This window comes from Chaetomium fimeti (genome assembly GCF_033439085.1).
Source record: "Chaetomium fimeti strain CBS 168.71 chromosome Unknown B0H64scaffold_5, whole genome shotgun sequence".
NCBI classification, from domain to species: domain Eukaryota; kingdom Fungi; phylum Ascomycota; class Sordariomycetes; order Sordariales; family Chaetomiaceae; genus Chaetomium; species Chaetomium fimeti.
The window spans coordinates 1,932,027-1,957,867 of NW_026944333.1; the positions used below are offsets into that span (position 1 = coordinate 1,932,027).

A 25,841-nucleotide genomic window follows, 5' to 3' on the forward strand; every position below is an offset into this window, starting at 1 on the left:
ATGAGCTTGGCTTCGGCTTGGCAGTCGCGTCTTCCGCGCCTGTGCTTGATTGAAGATGCGGGTTGAAGGAGCCTGGAGAACTTAATTGTAGCACCGACCACTTTAATGTTGCGATTCTCATTTTCCGACAACTACACCAACATATGATACTTTGACGGCTCGCGACAAGATGGTGATTGACAACCCAACCATTCTCTTTGCTTTACTGCCGCTAATTGATTCCATCTGCAGGCCGCCTTCTCGGCCATCAACGTCGAACCGGAGGAGAACATCGACGAGGAGGTCGACACAACGAAGGACCTTCAAGTATGATGCGTCTGTGTCATTATTGCTGTTTGGGATGATTCTGACCCACGTTTCAAGGTCGACGATGCCCTCAAGCTCTTCCAGAATGCCCTCAAACTCCATTCGCAAGGGCCCCAGTCCTTCGACCAAGCTGCCGACGCCTACGATGCGCTATTCGAATCCGAGATCTTCAAATACCCAGAGAGCAAGACCGACTACGAACGTTTTGAAGCAGGACAAGATGGTAACCTCGCTATTGAGCCCGCTTTCGCCCAAGGCCTCCCCCCTGTCGGCGCAGATGTCGACGGGATCGGCAGCAGTCTTCCCCAAGCACTCTACTTGTCTCACAAAAACCACGGCCAGTTCGTCATTGACCGTATCAAACATACGAGTCGTAATCTCAAACGGAAAAGGGAGCCACTCCTCGAAGACGCCGGGGCGCAGAAGGACGCCCAGAGGGCCTTGGAGGACTTTTGTGCAGCACTTGATCGCGACCCCTCGGACGCCGAACTCTGGAGGAAGGCTGCTCGGGTTGCCGCATTTCTGAAGAGCGCACGCATCAACCGCTATAGCCTGGAATCCGCCATCGAGTTAGAGGATGACCCGGCTGTCGAGGAAGTCGATCCGCCATCACTGGCTGAGGGGTTCGCTGGCGAGCAGCTCAAGCAACAGCTCCAGGTCCTGGGCGACAAAATGGCGCTGAGCCACCCGATCATGGCACCATTCGTGCATCGGGAGATGCCCCCGTACTTGGCTCGGTTTATGGACCCAATGCCATTCCTACCAGACCCCACCAAAAGTCTAGCTGTCAAGGGACCGCAGAATACAGAAATCGATTCTCCCCGCCTTGTCCTTCCAATCTCAACACCGTCCTGGTCCGAATTAGGCGCTGCCATTGTGCGCTTCGTCGCAGAGGAGGGGCTTGCGGGCCAAGCCGTTCTGATCCAGCTACCCGATACGAGCGAACAAGAGGACGTCCAGATGGAGGTCGACATGCAACTACAACCCCAGGAGCCTTCCCCGCAATCAGATGCGCCAAACGAAGTGGTGGAGACAGAAGAGGCGATCGCAGAACAGCCGGGCGAGGAAGCAGCGGTCGAAGAATCAGCGTCTGCGCCAGCACCGGAATCCGACCCAACGGACGAGCAGGCATCCAAGGACCCCAGTACTTCCGCCTCGACGAGGAAACGCTCCCAGTCGGCGGCTGGCATCCCCGATACCCTTGAAGACGATGCTGCGGATGTGAAGAGGAGTAAGCGAACCAGACGCAGGGACACCGCTGTGGAAGAGGTCATGGATTCCGCCACTTTTCTCGCGAGCCAGCTCCAACCACTACAGGCTGCCGATCAAAATTTGTTTCAGACCACCAAGAATCTTTTAGAAAACCTTGGTGTAACAGACCAGGTAACTCTCGGGAGGATCGCCGAGGTGCTCGACTCCTGTGCCGCCGATGATCGGACGGGCAAGATTCAAAACCAGGCCACGGTTGATCTTTGTGATTCGATAACACACTTCGATGACGATACCGGAGCCGTATTGCTGAGCAAAAGGGAGCTACCTCAGCTCAGTCTCTCTGCCTTTCTGGAGCATGCAAAGACGGGATCACAACGGGCTCAGGAGACGCCTGCGTTTGACGATTCCCGGGGCCTGAGGAGCTTTGTGGAGGACGCCAACCAAGGCTGGAATACCATACATGACGTCGCCTACAGATATGTGAAAGTCCTGGTTGGGACCTACACCGAGTACAAATGGTCAGACCAGTTGAGAACGGCCGTGATAGACCTCGCCAGCCGTCTGGAAGGGAGCATCTACGACAGCTTCACCCATGACCTCGATCTATCTCCCAAAGATGGACAAGGGGAAGCAATCAATGAGCTCGCAGGTTTCGCCCAAACCCTCTTCGAGCTTCACCTTGACGACTACGATCACATCATGGATCCTAACAGTGCCGCGGATCAAGACACAAGGCTAGAAGCAAAATGCCGAGTGGCTAGGTGGATGGATATGGCTAGCGAGATCACCAGACTCCGAAACCCGCCACCGGATGACCCTATCACGCTCCGCTTTCTCTGGGCGTCCGTGGCCTCGACTACGATGGCCAAAGGCACACCAAGAGACCACGTTCTTAACTGCTGGCATAGCCTGCGTGAGTTTCTTGCCGGGTCTGCTACGGCGGAAGTCAACCTCGCCAACAACACTACCATGCCCGAAATATCAACGGCTGCTGCGGAACGCGAAATATCCAAGCTGACAACAATGGATTTCTTTCTGGGTCTGTTTCAGGAAGACAGTGGCAACCCAGTAGCCGTCGTGGAGAGTTTGGAGCCCGTCCTGAACCCAGAGGGCGTCTACATCACCATACCCGCCACCCTTAAACAAGCCGAGGCTGGCGGCGATATTCCCAATGACAAGCAAGGGAAGCTGCCTATCGCAGAGTGCGCCAGCCAGGAGCTGACAGACCTGTGGAAGTTCCTTAAAAGCAGCAATACGGAGCTGCGACTGCTGCTATGGTCCAGGCTCGGCGAGGCTTACGGCAAGATTCAGTATACCACCAAGCAGTTTTCGTGCTTCCTCCGGAGTATTGAGACTGTCGTATCGGACCTGGAGAGCGACGACTACAGTCACTCTCCTGATGAACCGAGGAGAAACCAGTTCATGAGTCTGCTAAAAGCACTCGACGACCTCATCATCCAATCTCTGCACCTGGCCTTGAACGACAACAGCTCCTTCGACATAATGGATGATGACCACTTGAGGTCGAGCATGTCTGCTCTTGCCAAGGTCAGCTGTATGTTGCATGTAGCCGCAATGTTCGAAGACGAGACGCGCATTGGCATGAAGCCTGCAATATCGAGCACCTCAGGCCTAAGGTCATTCCTCAACAAGCTCCAGGAGATGCAAGTACGGACATGGTCTCTCCAGTACACCATGCTGAAGGTCGGACTGAACCAGCATCCCGAGCTATTCCCAAAGCCCGAAAACGATCTCGCCGATTACTTGGCCGCGGTGCACCAAGTGTTGGGACTTCGCAAGTGCTGCAAATCATCCAACAAGATCTTCCTCAAGATGATGCGCGTAGAGCTTCTGAAGCAGAAGAACATCGATAACTGGGAAGACTACCTTGGCCAGGTTCTCTACGATCTGCACGGCCTGAAGCTCGGGGTGGGAATCTGGGAGGTGCAAGACCACGGCTGCGAGCCTGAAAACCTGGAAAAACGTCAAGCGCTGCAGTTGGTCGGCAAGGTCACCATGCTGGCCAACAGGATGTCGATGAAAGACTTGCTGAAGTCGGATCTCAAAACGACCATCGAGCGGATGCAGCAGGCGATTGGATCTGCCAAGTCAAGCCCCCAAATGGCCCACAACCTCCGCAACTATTCCGAGTACCTCAAAGCGCCGATCCACCCGCTACATCTCTATCAGGCGTTGACGGGCAGCGTGGATCTAGACGCTGTCACTATCAATACCCCCGAGAGCGTTCCGGCCAAGCAAGGCTGGTTCTTCCTTCTTGGGATGATTGCTCTCACCAAGTTCAAGGGCGTCGACTTGAACCGGCGACAGACGCCGGGGGCTACTGATGACCTGCGCATCGGGGCCACGTTCTTGCGGCTGCAGCTCCAGTACACGCCGGACCGCTGGGATGCCTGGTTTCGCCTGGCCGAGTGTTTTGACTACGAGCTGGATGAGTCAGTCCTGTGGACTGCCGACAAGATGAATAAGGAGCGCGCCGAGCTCGTGAGGTTCCAGCGGAATGCCATCCACAGCTATATCATGGCGCTGTCCCATTCGTACGCGTGGGCGTCGGACCCTGCGGTCCTTACCTCCTTAGAGGACGACGAGGAAGCGCTGTACGACATGTTCCACGAATTCGGGATGCGCATGTACTCGTCAAGCCGGAGCCCGTTTGCCATGGAGCCCTTCCAGCACGCTGACCAGAACCGGTTTTTCATCGAGGCCGAGGGTGCGGGCACGTTCAAGAGGATCCTGCACAACGAAATGACAGACTATCAAGTTTGGAAGTTTGCGGCTCATCTCTTTAGGAAGGCGATGGTGGGAAAACCCAAAGATTGGAAGAACCCGTACATGGTTGCCAAGTGTCTCTGGAAGATGTACCAAAAGCCTCCAGAGGAACTTGACGAGAAGAACCGCCTGCGTCGTCCGACCGTCCAGACCGTCCTTGACGCGCTCGAGAAGACAATTGCAGTTGTCTCGTCGCTACCAAAACCCCGGCACGGTCAGGATCCGACTTTGGAACCGCACTACAAAATCGTGTCGGTTATGCACAAGCTCGTCATGCGAGGCGATATCGAGACCCAGGCGGCCGCAAACGTTCTACAACGCCAACCATACGCACCAAACCGTGGCCAGGAAGTGACCGTCGTCAATGCCGAGGACTGGGAAGAGTATGTGGTGCGATGCTTGAAGCATTTGCGCGATAAAGACAAGTCGAACTGGCAACACCGCATCATCATGCGCCACGCGCGCATCCTGTTCGACGAGGATACCGACCCTAGCGATAGCGGAAGTTCGGTTGCCGCCAAGTCCGCTTTCAACGTACTACGAGAAAGTATGTTCACCAAGACCATGGTAATGAACGTGTGGAAGTGCGACGCCGAGCGGCCGGGCCGCCACCACGTTTACACGGAGCAGTACATCCGATACATGGTCCGGGTGCTGGACGTCATGAAAGATCGTGTCAGCCTCGAGGCCGTGCTTCGCCGCATTCGCAAAAAGGGCGCCGACTTTTACCACTTTAACGAAATGTGGCAGTTCGGCGTTCTGGCCTATGTCAAGCTCCTCCGTCGGACCTTCGAGGTGCCTCTCACGTCCGAGGACGCCTTCAAAGCCCTCAGCCAGGAAGATTTCGACGCGGTGGGCGAAAAGATAACCAGCTGGTCTACCACGCCCGCGGCAGAGGACAACGCCGCCCTCACCGCCATGAAGGAGGCTGTCGAACTCAAAAAGCTGAACTCCAACCTCATAAAAGCGGGCCCCATCGACGATCTCATCACGGACTGCTACGCGGCCATCTACCTACACGTCAAACCCGACCTGCTAGACCCCGACCAACAACAGAAACAACTCCCCCACCACCCCGCAGAGGACAGCGAATCCAAACCCGACACCACCAACAGCAACAACAACCCCAAATCCACCAACCTCCTCCTCCACGCCCTCATCACCCGCGACAAAGACAAGGACCCCTCCCCCTCAGCCCTAAGCTCCCTCCGCGCGGGCTCGGAGCAGCCCGACCGCGACAAGTCGGAGCGGCACTCCCTCGCCGGCGACGCCCCGCCGCGCGCCGCCGCCGCCTCCTCGGGCCGCACCGGCGGCGGCATCCGCCGGCCCAACATCCTGCGCAAGGCCGAGCAGGCCGTCCAGGCCGTGCTGCGCGCCGCCGAGGTGCCGCCGCGCTCGGCGGGGGGCGGGGCCGGGAACGGGGCCGGCGCCGCGGGCGCCGCTAAGGCTAGGTCGAGGGTGGGTAGTGTGTCGAGTGCCCTGGCGGGGGCGCGCGCGGCTGGGAGTGGGGAGGAGAGTGGGGAGGAGGAGGCGGAGGAGGGGGATGTGGAGATGAAGGATGTGGGTGATGAGCGAGGGGCGGGTGGTGGTGGTGGTGGTGGTGGTGTGGCGGGGGTTGTGGCGCGGAGGGCGACGCTGAATGGTGGTGGTGATGGTGGTGGGGATGGGGTGGAGGAGGGCAGCGATATCTCGAGCCCGCCTGGTAGTGTGCATGACTCGGCGGATGATGAGAGTGATCTCAGTGACGTGCCGGCGGACTATGAGGATGATATCCCGCCGTCGCTGTTGTTTCCGAATCTGAGGCGGAGTGTGGATGCTGGGACGGTGAAGGGGCCGGCGGATGGGGAGAGTACGGAGGAGGAGAGTGGGGATGAAGTGGAGGAGGGGGAGGAAATGGAGCATGAGCATGAGCATGGGCGTGGGGATGAAGGCGAGCAGGAGGGGGGGCAAGGGGAAGAGGGCGGAGAAGCTGAGCTGGAGGAAGAAGGTGGGGCCGGCGAGGAAGATGGCGGAGATGATGAGATCGGGGAGGATGAAGAAACGGAGGAAGAGCATGGGGACGGCGGAGAGGGGCCGGAAGAGGGTGCTCTGCCTGCACCACCAGGCCCGGTAGCAGGAGACGCTGATGCCACGGAGGAGGAAGATGAAGAGGGTGAGGAGCTTGAGGAGGAGGACGAGCAATGAGTTTAGTTTTGGCAAACTGGACACATACACGGTATATGGTTATCGCTTTGCGGGAACGGGTTCTCAGCATCCATCGTCAATGGGAGATGGTTTCGTTCTACGGAGTTTCCGGGGCGGACTGTTGTCACCACAGTCTAAAAGGCGTTCCGGCTTTGGAATTGGAGTACCAGTGCCCACCAAACAAACATGGTTCTACGGATAAGAAATTGACAAACAAAAGTTGTCTCCCTTATGGATGCCCTGCTTGTCCGGTGATTAATTGGATCGTTTTACATCCATGATTGTCACGCCTTTCCCGCAATCATTGACACGTCCTTTGGCTCACAACCCCAACAACTAAAGGAAAGGACGTCTTGAGCTCTCCTTGGCTGGCGGAGAGCCGCAGCTTAGCTCTTGGCAACCCCGCGTGTCATCCTGAGCTCAACCCCACCTTGCTCCCTCCATTGCTTGCCTGGCTTTAGCGTCACGATGACTGCTTGACGACCGTGACTGCCTTGCATTGGAGGCCCTGTGTCAACACTCGTTGTTTCTTGATCCCAACTCTCAATTAAAAAACGTGGCACCAACAGAGCAACCCTTTTCCCTCTCCCTGGTAAAAATACCCTGTCTTTCAACCTAACCATCCCACCCTTTCTTTGCCCTTCACGTCACACGGTCTGGTGCAAACGGTCGACCCTCCCACCTTGTTCTTGTCCCCTCTACAAGCCACAACCAAACCACAAACCCGGCTTCGCTCTCAGTGATATCTTGATTCAGAGCACAATCACGACAAGCCATCCCGATCAGCGAGGAGCAGACATCGCAAAATGGCGTCCCAGAACAAGCGCATCGCCAAGGTATGTACGGCGCCAGAAACCCCCCACTGCAGAACCCCAATCCTAACCAAAAACCCCACCCCACAGGAGCTCGCCGAGTGCACCACCACCCCGCCGGCCGGCATCAGCATCACCCTGCCCGACGACTCGGACCTGCACAAATGGCACGTGACGGTGGAGGGCCCGGAGGGGACGGTGTACGCGGGGGGCAAGTTCGGGCTGGTGGTCTCCCTGCCCGTGGACTACCCGTTCCGGGCGCCGACCGTCACCTTCGCGACGCGCATCTACCACCCCAACGTGACCAACGACAACCTGGGCAGCATCTGCCTGGGCCCGCTCAAGGCGGAGAACTGGAAGCCGTCGACGCGGCTGGCGGGGGTGCTCGAGGCCGTGCGCGCCCTCCTGGTCGAGCCCCAGCCCGACGACCCGCTCGAGGCCCGCATCGCCGACGAGTTCCGCGCCGACCGCAAGGAGTTCGACAAGAACGCCCGCGCCTACGTCCAGCGCTACGCCAAGGGGCCCGTCCGCTTCGATGTTGCTGCTGCCGCTGCCGCGGCGGGTGAAGGGGGGGATGATAAGAAGGGGGCTGCTGCTACGGCGGGTGGTGGTGGTGGGGGTGGGAGTGGGAGCGGCGGGCCGTAGAGAGGTCTTGGTTTTGGATGTCGCTCGGTGGTAGCCAGCTTCGACTCGTACGGCTGGGTTGATCTCGCAGCTACTCGCTCAGCTGGTCATCCTGCTGGCGAGGTTCCTGTGGGACAGCAAGCATGCCAACATTGCGGAGCGGGATCGCGAAGTCACAAGGAATATACGGACAGTAACGCAAACAGGAGGCGCGCCAGGAGTCTTCCAACCCCTCGCGCACGAGGCCTGTGGTGAGGCGAAGGAGGCAGGTGGTTTCTGTTGATACGGCTGACCAGCTTAATCGGTGAAGGTGGCGGAGGGAACCCGCCAACCATGTCAGCCGTAACTCTGGGCACAGGACACAACAAACTGATGGGCTCATCGAGAGCGCAGCGGATACATAACATGGAATTGAATAATGTCTCTTGCCGCTTCCACGACCCCTTGCGCCCCTGCGCCCCTGCGTCTTGTTTTTGTTTTTGCCCCTTTTGGTAGTGGACATGCGAGGTTTGGCGGCGCGTGCACAAGGAGAAGAGCCACGGGACACACTGGCAGAGGGTATATCTTATTTGATTGCTCATCTACCATGATCTGTCGCCATCCACGATGCGATGTCGCCCATTTTCGTCCCCTGATCTCTTGTATCCAGTTATAGCCCGCTCCTCCAGACATAAAAAAAAACTTGAAGTAGCCTTTTCTTTTTCCTTCTCCTCTATCAAGGAGACCGGCGCCCATCTTCTCCGCCTTCCCAATGCCATGCCATGCCATGCCATGCCAATGCCCGTAACTAAAAGAAAACGCTACCAAATGATGACAAGCTCGCTAGACGGAGGACCCGTTCCAGGAATAATAAAACACTTAAAAATTTACACGAAGCATTCACCAGCCCTCCCCGTCGCCGCAACCTAGGCAATCTTACATATTGTCCAGAAAATACCAAAAGGAGCGGGCCAAGGAGGTGGAGGCCTGGTGGCAGCGAAGAATTGAAAGCGTCCCCGACGCGAGCCTTGTAACAAAGGAAAAATTGGATAAATAAATGAGCGACTGTCAGTCCAACGTCAGCGATCCCGGGGCATGGTCGACAGAGGCCGGGGCGCACGCTAGGCCACCTCGGCAGCTCGGGCCTGCTCGCGATCCTTTCGCCGCCCGAACAGCGTGGCTTTCCGGCGCACCTCGTCGAGGTCGGCCGCCAGGTCCAGCCCCAGCGCCCCCGCGCCGAACCGCTGCCTCGTCGAGGGCCGCGGGCTGTTGGTATCGCTGGCAGCGGCTTCTTGCTCCGTCTTCCACCGGCGGATGCCTTCCCGCCGCTCCTGCCTCTTCTCTTCGACCGACTCCTGGCTGAGGTGGCCGATGCCGTTGCGCCGCTTGTAGCACGTTTCCATGAGCAAGTTGCAGTCGACCAGGCGGCGGGGGAAGGTCTGCACGACGCCGAACATCTCCATCGGGTCCTGCACCGCCTTGATCTCGCGCTCGCCGAGCTTGAAAATGGTCAGGGCGATACGGAACAGGGTGCGCGAGCCTTCGTAGAAAAACACGTCCCAGACGCGGAGCACGGCTTCGATGGGGAGGGTGCCGATGAAGCAGGACATGAACCAAGCCGTCATGCACAGCGTTATGGCGGGGAGGCGGTTGGGATCGCTGATGCTGCCGGGGTTGCCACCATGCGCTGACTTGTTGTTCCGCCGCCCTCTGTTCTTTTTGCCCGCCTCGAGCTCGTCGCCACCGATCTGTTTCCACACTCCTGGCATGGAATCTTTCAACGCAACCATCAGAACGCCCAAGTCAACCTTGGACCCCTCGAGACTCATCTCGTGCGTCCCCGGCAGGTAGACTCGGGTGATGATATTCAACAGCCAAAAGGCTTGTTCCTCGGTCTCGACAAACAGGAGCAGCAGCCCCGCGAGGAAGTTCAGGGACTGGCAGTAGCCGATGCGCGGGTTGTAAAGCGCAAAGGCGTGTAAGACGCGCCGAAGCGACGCGATAATCTCGGGCTCAGTAGCCGGCGGTGATGGGGCCGGCGGAGCAGAGCTCGTTCCAGCGGGTGGCGGTGGCGGTTTGAACCGCACGTTATCAGGAAATGTCCGGTAAAGATCCTTCTCGATATCCTCGACGACCAGAGGCTTCACCTCGCCGGGTTGGTGAGGTGCCACACCTGCGCCGTTCGGTTTCAGGCCAGCTCGCTGCACCAGCTGGTCATAAACCCCACGGTGTTTACTCAAAATAGCGGGCCCTCCAGCATAGTAAAACCAGGCGGCGCCCCTCCAATCTGGTGGTATTCCTTTCCGGATAAAGCGCTTTGTCTTTGCACTATGAGGGGGGAATCGGTTTGGCCGGTCTGTCATTAGAGAGTTGTCCTTGAGGAATGCAATCCACTTCTTGCGTCTCCGAGCCAGGTACTCGCTGTACGTACTGTCCCAGGCATCATATTCCTGGCGGCTGACATTAGCACTGGCTTTTCGGAACCCGTACCGATCACGGCTGCCCGGCTCTTCCGGCGGTTCCTGCGGCAGGCGAGGGATAACCGGCGGCGTGGTGGCGTGCGGCGAAGGCAGGTCAGCCTTTGGGGATTGCGCCTGCACTGGCGAGGTTGGCGAGGTTGGCGAGGTCGGTGTGGGCGGTTGGGAAGTTGTCTCCCGAGGGATTACCGAATCTTCGTCGCCATCCAGCAGCTTTGCGGAGTCGTGTTTCTCTACGGTATCCGACTCGGCCTTGTCCCGTCTCGGTATTTGCTCGGTCGCCAGGCCCAGGCCGACCTCACTCGGTAACGAACTCGGCAATAGCGAGCGTCGGGTCCTCGACTGCCTCGCCGTTGAACATCCCGATTCGGGTATCGGAAGTGGTTTGGAAGCTGGCAGGCTGTCGCCCATTGCTTCCAGCATCTTCGCCCGCAACCCGCTCGCGTCGGAATGGCAGCTGGCCGGTCGCGAACCTTCTATCGGTGGCACCTCGAAGTTGGGATCGGTTTCGGGGATGTCGTCGTCTTCGGTAAACCTCATGCTGCGACGAAGGCTCTCGATATCCGAGTCGTTGAAACCTCTTTCGTACATGCCCATTACGTCCTCCAAGCTCGGGCCGTCATCCACGGAATTCGCTCGCCAACTCCTCCGGGCATATCCGTTAATGATGGACTGCTCCGTGACGCTGCTCGCCTTGGTCAAAACGCTATTTCTCTCGGTCCCATTCGCGGTGAAAAAGGTCCCCTGTGCCGTGGAGGAAGTGAACTGCGACCGAAAACTCGACCGAAGCTCGTCACCGGCCGCTAGCCACGGGGGGATCTCCCGGAGGTGTGTCTGAAAAGGGCCGCTGTAGTTGTGGTGGGCCGGCGGTGGCCTCGGGAAGACGGGCGTCGGAGCGATGATACCTGCATTTGGGTGCCTTGAGTAATCGCTTCTCGGAGCAATGTTGAGGCCGTCGTTGCTCGGACGGGGTGGGATTGAGGAGAAGGTGCTGGAGGACTGGGAAGAAGAGCCAGAAAGCCGACGGGTTCTCGGCCACGGATTTGGGGCCGAACTGAAACTCGTTGGCCCTTGTGGGTTGCTGGTTGGCGGCGGCGGCTGATCCAACAGCGGCGGCTCGGCGTGTAGCCGGTGTCCCACCATGCGCCGCGACAGGGCACCGTCTGATTGCTGCGATCTGACACTGGTTTTCCGCGGCCGTGAGAAATTTTCCACCACCATATTGGGTTCGATTGGCGTCGTCTGCCGGCTGTCAACGGGCGACTCAAGGTTCGAGACCGGTGCTATTTGCTCATTTTGTCGCGCAAGGAGAGGAAACTTTCGCATTTCGGTGGAGGATGTCTCTACCTCGGGCGATTCTGGGATGAACGGATTGGACGACAGGCCCGGGAAGGCGGTTCGTGGCGGTCTTTGCGTGGGTGACGACTCCGCCCTCGTTCTGTGAACGGGCTGGAAATGCGATATGGTTGGGGTCGGACTTGGGCAGGGTCTGGCCGGCCTGGAGCTGTAGAAGAACGAATCGCTGCGGGCGGAAGCGAGATCTGGAGGCACATGTACGTTGGATTTCAGCTCGAGGGTCGGCCTGCGCGAACCTGAAGGACGCATTGGGCCGGGTGGGGGGTTTTGCAAGCGGAAAGGTCGGCGCTGGGGAGGGTGCTCGAACGCATCTGCAGCATCAGCGTCATCGTGTTTCGGCCAGGGTCCGGCGGTCGGCCACTGCGGCCTTGACTGCAACCTGGGCGGTGGTGGTGCATACGGCCCCGGTCCACCGCGTCTTGGGTTTGGCCGTTGATACTGCTGCTCGGGATAGCCCCTTCCGCCGCCAGCAGCGCCGTCGGTCGAGTCGTGATGGTCCAACATTGCCGGGGGCCGTTGCGAAAGGAGACGGGCCAACGGAACGGGCGGAGGACCGGCGAAAATATCATCGAGCGGCGCCAGATTTTATTAATCTTTTTCCCCGTCGCGAGGTCCGATCAGGTCCCAAATGAGTCCAGCCGGGCCCGGATGCAGGTCCCAGCGCAGCGATGGAGCGTTGGGATTTGGTGCCGGGGTTGGCCTGGGATCCTAGTCGCAACCCGCGCACTTGATTTCGGGTAGCATACCAGTGAAGAGGAGTCCGGGTTCCAGCAACGAAAAAAAGGACGGAAACAACGGGACGGAACTGCTCGTCTCAAATGAAGATGGCCGAGATATTCGGCGTCGCCATTGTCGGTATCCCGCTCGGATGACTTTGTTTTCTCAGCGCCCAAGCTCAGTGGGCATTTGCATCGGATGCTGGAGCAATCGGATGCCCTTGCAGCGAGATAAATTGCTGCACGTCCGACACAGGCCTCCTGGTTGGTTGCACGAGACGCGGGCTGCCGTGTCTGTGCCGACGCAGCGGTGCGGGCGAACTGCCGCTTGTTGGCTGTCAGCACACTCACGCATGCACCGGAACAGCCCAGGCTCAGGAGGGCAAAGTCGTCGAGTTGCGGGGCGTCTTCTCGGATGAGATGCTGGGATTCCACGACCTGGGAGGGCGGGCTGGCTGTTGGTCTGGGTGGTTGAAGGTAATCTGTATTGGAACGTGGAACTCCGAAGTATTGAGAGAGTGAGTGAGGGGAATTTTAAAAGCCCCAATCGATGGTGGGTTTGTGCTTCAAATTCCCTCGGAGCCGGTGAGCCAGGAAGGCGAGTCACATCCCACCACCTGTGTCAGTTGCACTTGCCTCCGATTGCTTCTCTCTCGGACGGCTGTCACTCGAACGAATTGAAGCAATTCGCGTGAACAACGACGCAACCTACCATTGGCTAGAAGCATAATTTTGCGGACCAAAAGCAACAACCCAAACGACCGGAGTTGCCCAGACGCAGCTTGGACCCGGAAATCTGCCAGTTTCAGGGGCGAAAACAGGAGCGTCAAACGGCGATTGGTGGGAGGTATCCTTCGACTCCTCCAGGAATGTCAAGACAGGTAACTCCCTACACTACCCAGAGAACCTCGCAGCTGCGGCCGACAGAGGGGCCGATGGACTGTCACGCTGTCTTCACTCTCCGTCAGATCCAAGGTTGCTGATGCTCCAGCCTGTGAACGAAGCTTCCTGGCTTCCGGGTCACTTCCATGGTACCCGGGTCTAACTAGTCTCGTTTAGGCAACCGTCTCCTGGCCACCCCAAGGTGCCCCTTGCTCCTACCCCAGCCCTGTCCCGTTGGGGAAGATTCGATGAAATTTTCCAGAATTGACTTGGAGCATCTCGGTTTGCGGTTTGCAGCACCTGCACCTTGGCAAGTTGCAGCGTCGCAACCCGGCCAGCGTCCCTTGCTTCCGCGGCCCAGCTCTTGCGAGCTCCCCGGGCCATCGTCAATGTTTCGAGGCTCCTCTCAACAGCCCCGCTTTGTCAGCCCGCAACAACTGACAGAGCCAATGCCTGCCAACATTCTGCCGCAGGTGAGCTCAAGTCCTCCTCAGTCACAACAAACCGTCCAAGTATTTACGGGCCAGAATTGTGTTACACGGACTCGAGGTGGGCTTGACGGGCAAAGCAACGCTCGCAGCATTCAGCAGCTTGCGAGTTGATTATCAAAGTTCATAAGCGACCCTTGCACAACACGCACGCACGCAGTTCAGTTAATCTACCTGAACACCATGTTAATGTAATATTATTTATTGCATCTGCGAAGAAAAACAAAAACCGATGCCCTTCATGGCAACCCGTGACCCCATTGTTGACCAAGCCCCCTACAACCGGCCAGAAAGTTCGACGAGATTGAAGCAGCCATCGTCAGCAATGGCGATTCTCTCGGCCTCTCCCAAGTGACCCAGCAAGCAAGTCAAGCGCCCCCGCCGACCTCAAACTTCTGATCAGCTTTGTGTACATAACATATTGATATACACCAGACAGTAAATCGGGCAAACTGACAAACGTCCAGTGTGGACGAGAATTCCAAAATGCATGTTGAAACCCCCTGCTAGCACGAAAATCTCTTTGTCCTGGGATGATTTGACGGGCGAAACAAAGGGTTAACGAACACCGAAGGGTGAGCACTAGGTAGGTAGGTAGCAATGGAGAAAACACCCTCATGTTTAAATCAAATAGCCATCAGCTGTAATTTTTGACGGCTATGGAGGTTTCATGAGTTGTTGGTTTGTAAAAAACACAATAAAAGTTTGCTACCTTTTCCAAGTATACTGTATCAAGTCGCCCGACCCCGAGCTTCCTAAGCCGGAACGTCTTTGTCGTGCCTGTGGTCGGTCACACGAGCACGTCTGTATCTCAACCCGTATGTATGTACATAGGTAGAAGCAGTTGATCTGGCTGGGGCCGAAATTGTCCTGCCACTTAGCCGCTTAACGAGGCTCCTACTTGCGAGATACCATGAAGCGCAACTGCTACCGCCCAGCGGGCTCACTTTGTTGTACTGGGAGTTCGTCGACAAAGGGGATGTTCTCCCGCCGTTCAGGTACTGAGAATGTTCCTCCTGAACATCTAGTGTTCATCGGAGTTATTCACGGCGCCTTCGGCCTCAGATATTCCTATTTAATAATATGTCACAAACATGCACTCTCACTCGCTCCCATACCTACCCTACCCAATAGGCAGTTCGGAGACACATCGCATATCAACCGACACGATGCTACCGGCGCTCGCCACGGCCTTCACGGCTGGTTTAAGCTCGCTGTGCCACCGCGTTTTCAGGCTATCTTCTCGGCAGGCCCTACTGTGCGCCATCCTATGCATTTACATCGGTCATTCCACGTCGACGGCCACTACCACCACAGGGGGGGGAACAGATTCACCGTCTTCACCGTCTTCAATAATTGCCGAATTATTGTCTGCTGCGTCCGCAAATGGCGCCGCCCAGGTTGCGAGTGTTGTATTTTCCAACAAAGACCCCAGGGGTCTGGATGCCAGTCCCCGTTTCCAGGAGAACTGGGAGCGCGTTTTGGAAGAGGCCAACAAGCAGAGCAGATTGATCACAACAGCCTTCTCCATGCATATGGAGTACACGGATACGCCTCTTGACAATACGGTCTTGCATGTTGCCAATAGCGCCGCCGATGTACTCCGCGACCAGATCAACAAGCCCGCAAAGGACGAAGAGTCGAGCTCCCTACAGGACCTCGAACTGAAACGACAACGGGAAAGTCTCCAGCGCGCGGTGCACCGATTTTCGCTTCTCCTCCAGTATCATACATCAACATACCCGCTCTTCAGGAAACACATCGATACTGTTCAGAATGCGCTTTCAGAAATCGACACTAGTAGTGCCCCTGGACTTCTCTTTGAGGAGGGCATCGAAAACCTCAACATGCGCATCCGCGCCGACGCTGCCAGCCCATTCTCAGCGAGCAGTGGGGAGGATGAGGAGCACGAGAAGCCGCTCTCCCTAGACGACCCCGAGGCGGCATTATTCGTCCGGACACTACACGTGGCCGAGGCGACGTGGTTCATGCTTCAAAGTTCGTTATTGCACTCCAAAGCAAGACTTGGGAATTTGATCGAGTTTATGAGGACACAGGAAGTTTGGGTGGAATCCACCACGCGCATCCTCGGCGAGATCAAGAGCCTCTTGGACGAGGGGATGGACCGGGCCGAGCTCCTGTCGGCTGTCGAGCAAGTAGTGGGTTTGGCTGAGGAATGGAGAGCAACTATCAAAGAGTTTCTTTAACTGGAACGAGTAAAAATCGGGCACTCGCTCGCGGAAGCCGGAAGCGGGACGGGGCCTATAATTTAACTAAATATTATCATATCGGGTTACATAACGTGACCTTTGCTTTTCTTGTTTTCTAAAATACGATAAATTATTTTCCACTTGGGCAAGCAGTTGCTGTGAGCGATGTCTTCTTGTACTACGCTGTACCACGTATGTATACGCCCCACGAGCCATGCGGCATGCTGTGCTAGCCGTATGTGGCTGATGTGATATTTTCTTTGCCGAATCCGGGTGTCACTGGGGCGGGCCGCTTTGGTGATTGACGACGGTCTTTGTCAATGTCGAGCTTGCTTCCCAGCCCCTTCTTCGTGAGAGTCCGCCTCAGCAACTCCAAAGGTTTAGCCTTTTTCTCTCGTGCACACACTTTTCCTCTTGTTGTTTGTCTGGACGCGAGATATTCTGCGAAATTGCACCCTGCCTCACACATTACTACAGCACAACAAGTTGCCCTTGCTGACCCGTACCGGCATCTAACAACAACCAGATCTGAGCTTTTACATGTATTCCGCCGCTCCAGACCAGCCCTATCGCCGTCGTCACCGCAACCACAACAATCAGCGCCATGACCCCGCCGCCGGGATAGCGGACATGGTGGCCACCCACCACTCATCTAGCCGCCCCAGCCATGGTTCCAGCAACGCCGGGCCCAGCGCGCCTTCGGCAGCGGCGGCCGGGCTCGGCAGCCGCGAAAAGTCCCGATGGCGCAACGAAGCCCGGGGTAACCACCGCGATGCCACCGGGCCGTGTCGACACTTTGGTTGTTTTCTTTACGCTTTTACTGCCGCCCTTGTAGCCGTTTTCTGCGTCATCTTTTTGCTTGCTCCCTCGCCCGACGCCATCTCGAGGCTGCGTCCAGAAACCGTGAGTATCAGGGCGAAGCCCTTCCCGGTCGCCGATCTGGCCATGGTTTCCGAGCTATACGCAAACGCGTCCGACTCCATCGAGAATCCTCACCGCGACCTCAACGTCACCCTCGCGCTCGACGCGCCCGGCCTTGTTCGGGTCAACGTCGCCTCGTGGCTCCCAGAAACCACACTATACCCAGGGATCGGCCCGCCGGATGATCGGTCCCGCAAGCACGGGACGCGCTTGCCGGCCGAAAAGGCGCCCTTCATCGTCGACTACGTGAACGTCACCGTCACGCTGGAGATGCTGAATACTCTGTGGCCGGTGCTCCTCCACGCGGCCACAGATCTGCTGGCCGCTGGGTTAGACCGTGAGCACCCGGAGTACCCCTTGTTAAGAGGCCCCTTATTTCGCCTCGGCCAGAAGAATGGGCGCGACTTCCTGACTATTGCTCGACGTATGTGGGGCCGTTTGGGTTTCAGGGTCAGTTCCTGGCTGGGTGAAGCTCAGCAGTCAAGAATGATGGCGTGGTTGGAGGATGTTAGCAAGACGATGGAAGCCAGGGACGCGGCCCAGAACGAGAGCGCCAGCAACCCTTCTCAGTTGATGATTGGGTCTCGGGCCCCAACCTTTCAGGAACTGGTCGAGTACGACGGGGGCCGGCGACAGGCCCTTCCCAAGCTTCTCTCGAGCCTCACGATCTCACCCGATGCGCTTTCGCAGCTGAAGCCGATCCACGGAACACTGTCGGAGCATCGTGTAGCGCTCGGTATGAACGGCGGGGTCCAAGGGGCTCACGGGCTGTGCCGAGACCAACATGCGCACGACTTGTTGCGTGCCGTCGCGGAGAGTCGGTGTAGCGGCGACCATACAGTCAAGATGCGCCACTACCTGACCGGCGGCGCCGACCCGACTGATTACAACTCTCTGGCGGGGCTCTGGGACGCTCTGTGTGATGTCGAGTCTTTCCTGTCGCACGTGCAGGTCCTAGCCGAGGGAATAAGGGACCGGGTCGGAGCGGCCGTCGGGGAACGTGGGGGCATCTCGCTGCGTGAACGCATAGCCGGCCACTTATCCAAGGACGGTATTGTGCGGCGCACGGAGACACTCAATCGGGCCCTCCACACTTTCCACTCTCTCCGCCTAGGGCTAAGGCCGCAGTCTTGGATGCTCGCCAACATGGCCACGAAGATGCTGCGCGCCTGCGCGCTTCAGGACGAGTTGCGGCAGCATGCCCGCTCCCTCGACGGTAACCAATCCGCATGGTGGCATCTTGAGTGGGATGATGCCCGGGAAACGGCGGACTTGGCCTTTGTCACCTTCCCCCCGGTTCAGGATACCATCAGAGAACTGCGTGTGGTGATGGACCAAATAAAGGCGCGGAGAAGCACGCTATCCGGGACATGGTATATGGGTAAAGCGGTCGACGAGCTCAAGAACGCGGTGCTTCCGGGATGGATAGAGCGCCTCGGCCTGGGTGGTCTCCCTCTGGAACCGTGGCAGGCCGATGTCGAGTTCGACTACCCGTATCCGCCGAACTCGAGGATGGCTAATTTGAGCCGAATTCTCAAGGAATGGAAGAAAGGGGGCTAGAATTGGAAGCATGGAAGAAGGGGGTCGCCAAGGTGTGTATAACCTGGAAGATCGGCTCGTCAAGGACGGACAACAACAGACGGCGTTGACGGGCATGAGATGGAAGCTTCCAATGGAGGAGGGGCCGAGGGGTGACGAGAGAGGACCCACCCCGGCCACGGTTGAAATGAGAGCTTCCATCGCTTATGTTCTTGCCTGAGGCCACAATATCTCACCCTCAACTCCAACCTCGAGAAACTGTGTGAATGCGCCGTCATGCCATTCGTGGAGCTCGAGAAGACGGATCTCTCGCGATCAAATGCGAACACTCGCAAGTTTCGCGCGGAGTCAAGTGGAGGGGCGCCGCCGACCTCGCACCGTTCGGGCACTCCCCTGTCTCTCTTCGGAATAGTTGATGCCTGAGGCGTCAGCTTCCCATGCCCCTCGCCCCTGCCACAACCAACAGCTCCCGCCACGCTCAGCTCAGGTCGCTCCCCGCTCCCCGTTCCCCGCAGCAGCTCTGCGGCGCGCAGTGCGGTCTGGGCGAAGTGGTACCCCGGGTACGTACCGCTTTGCCAGAGCTCCCAGCCTTTGCCCGTCCACGCCCCCGGAAAACCGCCTTCCTCGTAGCCTCCCTCTTCTTCTGTCTCCTCCCAACCCAGCGCGATTCTGCCCATCTCCCCATCCAACGCCGCCGTTCTGCGTCATCAAACACCGACCTTCTTGGCAATTGACACCGTTTGAGCCGCATTCCCACAATGACGGGCCGCAAGAGAAAGCAAGAGGAGGAGGAAGAGCTCGTCTCGCTCCCCAGCGGCGACGAGGAGGAAGAGTAAGTCATCCGACTCATCCCCAGGCTTCTGCCAAAAAAAAAAAAAAAAAAAAAAGCCCGGTGTCTCTGTGTCTCTTGTATGGGTGATTACGACAACAACCGGAATATTCGGGTATCAGCTAGCTTGCTGGCGCCTCTCGGCGCAAGACGTGCGCTCAACTTGTTTCCGTCGGCTGTCTCGGGATTGGTTGGGTAGCGTGCTCAGGCGCGCCGGACCGGCGTCTCGCCTTGACGTCAAGTCACAGCCCAGAAGAAGTTGCTAACGAAAGCTTAGGTATGTAGAGGATGACGATGAAGAGGAGATCGATGACGAGGAAGACGAGGAAGAGGAGGAGTACAGCGAGGAAGGCGAAGGTGCAGAGGGCGATGAGGAGGACGAGGAGAACGCCGCCCCAGGTAAGCTATTTGGCCAACTTGGCCCACACCCTGCACGCCTCTGAGAAAGAAGTCGATCGAGGCCCATTGGATCCATCGATCCCGCCTCTTCCCCAATGCGCCATCCTCAACACCGTGCATGCCTGGCTGACACTTGTCCAAGAACAAGCCCCCCCTAAGAAGAAGCTAAAGACGGCCCCCGTCGTCGAAGCGGCTCAGAAGAACGGCACGGCCGCGAATGGCCACGGGAAGGACGAGAGGGCCGAGGTTGAGGAGGAAGAAGAGTTTGATGAGGAAGACGAGGAAGACGAGGAGGCCGAGGGCGAGGAGGACGAAGAAGAGGAAGATGATGTCGATGACGAGGAGGTGCCTGCGAAGGGTGTCGGTAAGGTCGCGGCCCCCGCCGTCGGAAAGGCCGATTCCAAGGCCGTTGCTGCCGGCAGCGACGAGGAGGACTAGGCGGCGCCGCATCCCACCCGCCCCCGTGACAATCCCCCTGCCTACTCCCTCCCCACCCATGAGTCCTTGCGCCCACTGGTTGAGCCGTCATTTTTGTCCTGCCCTTTTCAACACCAAAACCATGCGTGTCCTCTGATGCGTGTGATGATGCGCTGAGGAGACCATCTTGTGCGAATTTTTACTGCGGGTGATTTGAGTTAGAAGTTAGGTTGACACTTTGGAGGTTTGGACAGAGCAATAAAAGAGCCCCTTCCTTTGCAACTCCGACGTCTCTCGGTATTGTCCTTTGTTGCTTGGCTGAACAGGTCGGTACTTTTTCTCCCCACCGCCGCGCCCGGCCTAGCCCGACTTGACGGCCACACGTATCGCCGGGGCCGGACGGAGATCCCGTCGGTCCACCTCCACTCCTGAGGTCGTGAAGCCTGTTTGACGATTTGACAATGGGATGGCCATCGCCAAAAAACTGCAACTGCACGTAATTTTCAGAGGACGAACGCGTGAGAAAGGGCCAATGCAATCCCAACGGCCGCCCTTGGTGCCTTTTTACCATTTGGCTCAAGTGACTCTACCCCCACCTTTTCTTCCCCTCCACCCTCTGGCCAAAAAAAGCCGAACTCGAAAGGAAAGCAAGAAATCAAGCAAAAAGAACAAATGAAAAGAAATCGAGAAAACTAAGTCAAATGAAAGAAAGAGGGTAAAAGTAAAGGAAATGGAGCAAATGGAGTTCCTCTGGGCTTCAGGATGACTTTCGTTATATTCCTCCAGCTGAGGACTCGAAGTTTCCATTGCCGACATCTGCACTTGGAGTTCGGCTTTTTTTGTCCATGAGGTGCCCTCTCATGCCGACCCAAATGCGATCTCCTGGTGCCCAACAGCCCACGTCGAGCATCGCGCATCACAAACTCGGCGTGTCATTCGCTTCTCGAATGGTCACCAGACTTGTCTTCTTTGTTGACGTCGTTAAATCAAGCGCCCACTTGCTGATTTGCGTGGGTCCAACACTAGTCCGAGCCTCTGACTCCGGCCTGCATCGAGACATGTCGACAGAGAGAGCCTCTAAACTTGGGCATCATCTTGTTGCCCATAGAGATGTCGGCGGCGCTCGCAACTGGCGGCGGGCATGTCAGCTTCGATGACACGAGTATCGCCCGCCGTGATTCGGGCGCGCTCCAAAACAAAAAGACAAGGGGACAACTCGGACTCTAGAATTGGGCAAGCTGACGAGGGGCAAGTTGTAGTAATGCGCCATATTTGGCGACAGAGGAACCCGACTTATCACTGGTGGGAATTTACAAAGACGCCGCAAATCTAGAACTAGCCTTATCTTGGTGTTGTTGCCGCAAAGGAGCGCCCGCACTTTCAAAGTCCGGCGGCCTTGGGTCCGATTCCCGAGGCCGGGCCACAGAGCCTGCTTATGTGAACTGGGTACAGCAGTAACCGACAGCAATACCGAGCAACACCACCAACACCACGGACCTTGGACCTGCGATGCTCACCGTGGTAGCTACCAACCGAGCTGTCATGGTGGGGAGCATCATTTGGTCATGCCAGAGAGTCTGACTAAATGGCCATGAGGCTGGGCACCCGTAGCCCTGAATAGTAACGTAAGACAACTTTGAGAAGGGAAGTGCGAGATACCGTGGCGATGCCCTCTCTGCGTGATGTTAGTAGTTGGGAAGAGTTGCGTTCAACCCCCGAGACACCACTGTATAAAGGGAACCTGTTCTTCCTCCCTATCGAGTCAATTCCACACCAGCCCAACATCACATTCCAACATTTCAACAGCTCAACATCAACCTTCAGCCCCAAAACAACACTATCAACAACCACTTACACAAACAACACCAACCAAACCACACATTCACCATGAAGTCCCAGATCCTCCTCGTTGTTGCCGCGGCGCTTGTGCCCTTCTCGCTGGCCGACGCGCCCAAGCTGAACCAGTACAGCAGTCTGGATGACTGGTAAGCCGCTACCCACTTCCCGCCTCTCCTCGTCGCACCCCCCAGGGGACAGGCCTTCTAACAAGACTCCTCTCGCGCTTGACGCAGCCGTAACGACAAGAACATCCTCTACCACGCCGCGCCCGTCTCGGGCCGGTGCTACAACCTCGACGACGCCACCGCCGCCTTCTTCTGGAACACCGGCGGCATGCTGAACCCCAGGGGTGAGTGATGGATATGACCTACCATTCCCCCCCCCCCCCCCGGCGAGAGAGAGGTGTGTGGTGAAAGGGGGTGTGTGGCTGACTGGTGGTGCTGTGCTTCCGCAGTCTTCACCGGCAAGGACTGCAACGGCATCGAGGACCCGCTCTCTACCGAGGGCCGCTGCATCGACAAGGGCAAGTACAACTCCTACCGCTGCTCGTAGGGCGGCCGTCCTGGGTTGGTGGTTTACATGTAGGGTGGCGGTGACTGCCCCCTATGGTGGTGGGGGTTGAGAGGTGTTTTCGCAAAACTAAACTGTCTCCGAGCGCGCCGGGGATCAGTACCATTCCTTTGGAAGGCGGGGAGGAGAGACGGGTGGGGAAAAGGGGTTTTCTATAGACGGGGTAGCATTTATATCGGCAATGAGCAGGTACTCTTACGCTTACTACCTATTCGGGATGCATCATGTTGTGATTGTGTTTTCAAGTCCAACCTCCCCACAAAATAAAGATGTCGGAGAGTGAGAGTGGCAACTGGGTGATAGTAACGGCGAATTTGGAAGGTCAGCCCAGCGGAGCATAGTAAAGTCTCTACAGCGAGTAAGGGAGGACGCACCGTTCTGCAAATTTCGGCTCGGACCGAAGGCAAAGGATGGACCCAGGAGCTACGGATGCGGGCACTCGATTGCAGCATTGGCTCACGCACCCACGCACGGGAACTGACCCGCACAACAAAACCACCCGAAACCAGAGTTACTGCAGTGGGCCGGGTGCTGGTGTATATCCGAGCGCTTGAAGAGCATGGCTGGCTACGGAGTTGGATTCGCTATCAATGCGAGAACAGCCGAAGGGACTGAACGGGTTGAATACCTGACTACCTAGCTAAACGCTTTGCTCAGTCCTAAACTAAACCATCCCATGCGAGAGTGAGATGGGATCTTTGGGACTATCTCATTCTCGACACCACCAACATAAGAAATACCTCCGTCTCGACCTAGTGATCAATAAAAGTTGCCGTGTAGGGGTAGGCTTCCATCGCTTGATAATAAGAATCCGCAATCCGCGACACACTACTAGTGTCTAGCGGCACATCGAATTCCTCCGACTCCTCTCGCTCTCCGAACAACAACGGCAACAGAGCGTCCTTCATGTCTATGAAAGCGTACACCTGCCGCTTGAGTTGGGTACCGACAAGAAAGTGCATGGGCATGTTGACGGGCCACTCTGGGCGGACAGCGATGATGGCTTGCATCGTGACATTGGTGGAGTCGGCCAGCGCACCCAACGCGTTCAGCAACCGAGTTCCTGCCCCTTGTTCCAAGGGCTCGCTCGCAAACACCGATTTATTCGCCTGCTCGAACCGCGTCACCAGCTCCCAACCCGCCCGCTCCCTTTCGTCGCGGTACTTGACCATGGCGTCGCGGGTTGCGTTTAGGTCGGCCTCGATGGCGAGGCCATCCGCGAGCGCGGGGCGGAGAAGGGCGAGCGGGAGGAGGAGGGTGGTGAGTTTCATGTTGTGTGCTGTTTTCTTTGGAGTTTGTTCGGGGAAAAAAGGTTGTTGCTGTAGCGGCTAGGTGGTAGCGAGCTGCTTGGGCGGCTTCAGCGGGCTCGGGTGGAGAGTGATCAGAGTGTTGCCTGATGCTGTTCCCAAGGTTAAGAGGGGGCGACCTTGAGCCTCTCTTTATAGAGGCCCTGGGCTTCGTCTCCCACAAGAATTGCCGCCTATCAAAAATTCCGCGTCGCCGGGATAGGCGTGGATGGCCGAGCTCAGCACCCTCAGGACGTTGGACAAGTAAGATCCCCATCCTCTCAGTGTTAGCTCCATGCTCTCGGGCCGAACTCGATCACACGCCCACGCGTTGCAGGCCTTTATCGGCCGGATTCATGCGAGATCTGCATTGGATGGTGACCCCCGGAGGAACATATCCTTGGGATGGTGAGGCGGAGGACGTAGATCTGGCTGGATTTGCATACATTCCTCACTCGGGTACCCGGCTTCTGACCTTGAAGCTCAGTCGTGTTGAGCTGAATCAGCCTGACAAGGGATTGGCCCTAGTGGATGAGCTGACTAGCAGGGCGCTTCTGCTTGGTCGATTCGAGATCAGCTGCGATCAGTAGTGACATCTTGGCATGGTGCTAACGAGGAAACGAGAGATCTGTAGATCTGTCACACAGCTGATGTCTTTGTTGATCGCTACTAAACGAACATTACCTGCCACTTCAAACATGGATGCCGTCGTGATCACATTAGAGTTTACATAATACGCAACATATCCCCCGTTCAAAAACGCCGGCGCGTCGGTCCCGGTCCAACCCCACCCCGAATACCCGAAGGCCCGGGGCTAGGGGGGGCTGTGGCGGGAGCCGCGGGCAGTGTATAGTACAAAGTATCCGGCATACAAAGCCACGGGTTGAGGAGGCGCAGGGCCGGTTTGTGTCGGCGAGGGGGGAGTTGGGTCAGGTTCCATGTCAGTGCTAGAGAAGTACCATATGTAGAGACGATACGATTCGGATAAATGCTTTTCTCGGGGCTAAACCATCCCACGCGAATGTTAAAGAGGTCGTCAGAACTATCTCACTCCCAACAGCATAAATTGGTAACAACCAATACCTAGGCACTTCATACCCCCCCCCTTCCATCACAGCAACCGATACGCCTCCACGGCCACCCCAAAACTCTCATCAATCGGCGCCACCAACCCCTCGGCAACCTCCCTCAACTCCGCCGGCACCTTCCCAATCACCGCCGCACTCATCTCCGCCGTCGCGCGGCGCTGCAGGCCCAAATTAACCGCAATCAGCGGCGACAGCAACAACCGATCAAACATCCCCTTCGCCTCGACCAGCGCCGCCAGCGTGGCGTTAACGGAATCCACCAGCGCGCCCGTCGCCGTCGCCACCGCCAGCGACGCCGGCACGTCCAGCGGCGCGCTGGCCTCGGCCGTGTCGGTCCCTTGCTTGACTTGGATGAGCAGGGCGGTGCTCTCGGCCAGGATCGGGACGGTGCCGAGGATGGTGCCGCGCCAATCGGTGACGGCGGCGCCGAGCTTGGTGGTGGTTTCGTTGACGGTGGTGAGGGCGGCGACGATGGAGGGGCCGTCGGCGAGGGTGGCGGGGAGGAGGGTGAGGGGGAGGAGGAGGGTGGTGAGTTTCATGGTGGCTTTTGGCTTTGTTTGTTTGGTTTGGGATAGGGGTTGATGATGTGGTTGTTAGGTTGTATGAGGGAGAGATGGCCGCGTGGTAGTAGTCGGGGGGTTGCTCGGGCTAGGGTTGAGTTTTGAGAGTGCTGACTGCTGACTGATGCTGCCCCTGAGGCTAGGAGCGAGCCACCTTGGACCTCTCTTATAGAAACCTTCCGGCCGCCCCTCTTTCACAAGCATCGGTATTTCTCCAATATCCTCTTGCCGAGGTAGTTATGGGCGACCGAGCTCAGCATGCCGCACGACCCCCCCCCCCCCTTTCCCCAATCCCCGCCCCTCCCGTGCATGTAAAACCTCTTGAACGACGGTTGTTGGCTGAGCAGACCCCACTGATCG

At 57.5% G+C, this 25,841-nt stretch overlaps 8 protein-coding genes across 8 annotated transcripts; 5 read left to right on the plus strand and 3 right to left on the minus strand.

Moving 5' to 3' along the window:
- The first annotated feature begins 61 nt into the window (after nt 1–61).
- Nucleotides 62–6,823, plus strand: B0H64DRAFT_463266 (uncharacterized protein). Its single transcript, XM_062807588.1, has 3 exons — nt 62–172; nt 232–306; nt 364–6,823. Exons 1-3 carry the CDS (start codon nt 170–172, stop codon nt 6,487–6,489), a joined length of 6,204 nt encoding a protein of 2,067 aa, XP_062657925.1. The 5' UTR covers nt 62–169; the 3' UTR covers nt 6,490–6,823.
- Nucleotides 6,824–6,944: 121 nt separating this feature from the next.
- On the plus strand, nt 6,945–7,892 carry B0H64DRAFT_343768 (ubiquitin-conjugating enzyme/RWD-like protein; the record flags this gene model as incomplete). The annotated part of the gene is made up of 2 exons (XM_062801291.1): nt 6,945–7,325; nt 7,392–7,892. Coding segments are annotated over exons 1-2 (531 nt in total), but the record flags the coding sequence as incomplete, so codon positions are not given.
- A 1,133-nt stretch (nt 7,893–9,025) lies between these two features.
- B0H64DRAFT_324674 (uncharacterized protein) lies at nt 9,026–12,241 on the minus strand (the record flags this gene model as incomplete). The annotated part of the gene is made up of 2 exons (XM_062800664.1): nt 9,026–11,644; nt 11,939–12,241. 2 exons carry the CDS (start codon nt 12,239–12,241, stop codon nt 9,026–9,028), a joined length of 2,922 nt encoding a protein of 973 aa, XP_062657927.1.
- A 2,751-nt stretch (nt 12,242–14,992) lies between these two features.
- On the plus strand, nt 14,993–18,514 carry B0H64DRAFT_324781 (uncharacterized protein; the record flags this gene model as incomplete). The annotated part of the gene is made up of 4 exons (XM_062800666.1): nt 14,993–15,363; nt 15,469–15,883; nt 16,598–17,382; nt 17,926–18,514. The coding sequence occupies 4 exons, from the start codon at nt 14,993–14,995 to the stop codon at nt 18,512–18,514; spliced, it is 2,160 nt and encodes a 719-aa protein (XP_062657928.1).
- Nucleotides 18,515–19,251: 737 nt separating this feature from the next.
- Nucleotides 19,252–20,159, plus strand: B0H64DRAFT_443493 (uncharacterized protein; the record flags this gene model as incomplete). The annotated part of the gene is made up of 3 exons (XM_062806711.1): nt 19,252–19,325; nt 19,600–19,721; nt 19,864–20,159. The coding sequence occupies 3 exons, from the start codon at nt 19,252–19,254 to the stop codon at nt 20,157–20,159; spliced, it is 492 nt and encodes a 163-aa protein (XP_062657929.1).
- A 1,589-nt stretch (nt 20,160–21,748) lies between these two features.
- On the plus strand, nt 21,749–22,668 carry B0H64DRAFT_186233 (uncharacterized protein). The gene is made up of 3 exons (XM_062799001.1): nt 21,749–22,123; nt 22,211–22,326; nt 22,432–22,668. Exons 1-3 carry the CDS (start codon nt 22,026–22,028, stop codon nt 22,527–22,529), a joined length of 312 nt encoding a protein of 103 aa, XP_062657930.1. The 5' UTR covers nt 21,749–22,025; the 3' UTR covers nt 22,530–22,668.
- A 631-nt stretch (nt 22,669–23,299) lies between these two features.
- Nucleotides 23,300–23,818, minus strand: B0H64DRAFT_443495 (uncharacterized protein; the record flags this gene model as incomplete). Its single annotated transcript, XM_062806712.1, has 1 exon — nt 23,300–23,818. One exon carries the CDS (start codon nt 23,816–23,818, stop codon nt 23,300–23,302), a length of 519 nt encoding a protein of 172 aa, XP_062657931.1.
- Nucleotides 23,819–24,798: 980 nt separating this feature from the next.
- B0H64DRAFT_400656 (hydrophobic surface binding protein A-domain-containing protein) lies at nt 24,799–25,712 on the minus strand. Its single transcript, XM_062804085.1, has one exon. The coding sequence runs from the start codon at nt 25,458–25,460 to the stop codon at nt 24,945–24,947; it is 516 nt and encodes a 171-aa protein (XP_062657932.1). The 5' UTR covers nt 25,461–25,712; the 3' UTR covers nt 24,799–24,944.
- Between the last annotated feature and the right edge of the window lie 129 nt (nt 25,713–25,841).

Excerpts from the sequence above, each read along its gene's own strand:
- B0H64DRAFT_400656 (XM_062804085.1), bottom strand. The coding sequence starts at position 25,460 with ATGAAACTCACCACCCTCCTCCTCCCCCTCACCCTCCTCCCCGCCACC.
- B0H64DRAFT_463266 (XM_062807588.1), top strand. Across the intron at positions 307-363 it reads ACACAACGAAGGACCTTCAA|GTCGACGATGCCCTCAAGCT; the intron begins GTATGATGCGTC and ends CCACGTTTCAAG.
- B0H64DRAFT_186233 (XM_062799001.1), top strand. The coding sequence starts at position 22,026 with ATGAAGTCCCAGATCCTCCTCGTTGTTGCCGCGGCGCTTGTGCCCTTC. Across the intron at positions 22,124-22,210 it reads TACAGCAGTCTGGATGACTG|CCGTAACGACAAGAACATCC; the intron begins GTAAGCCGCTAC and ends CGCTTGACGCAG. Across the intron at positions 22,327-22,431 it reads CGGCATGCTGAACCCCAGGG|TCTTCACCGGCAAGGACTGC; the intron begins GTGAGTGATGGA and ends GTGCTTCCGCAG.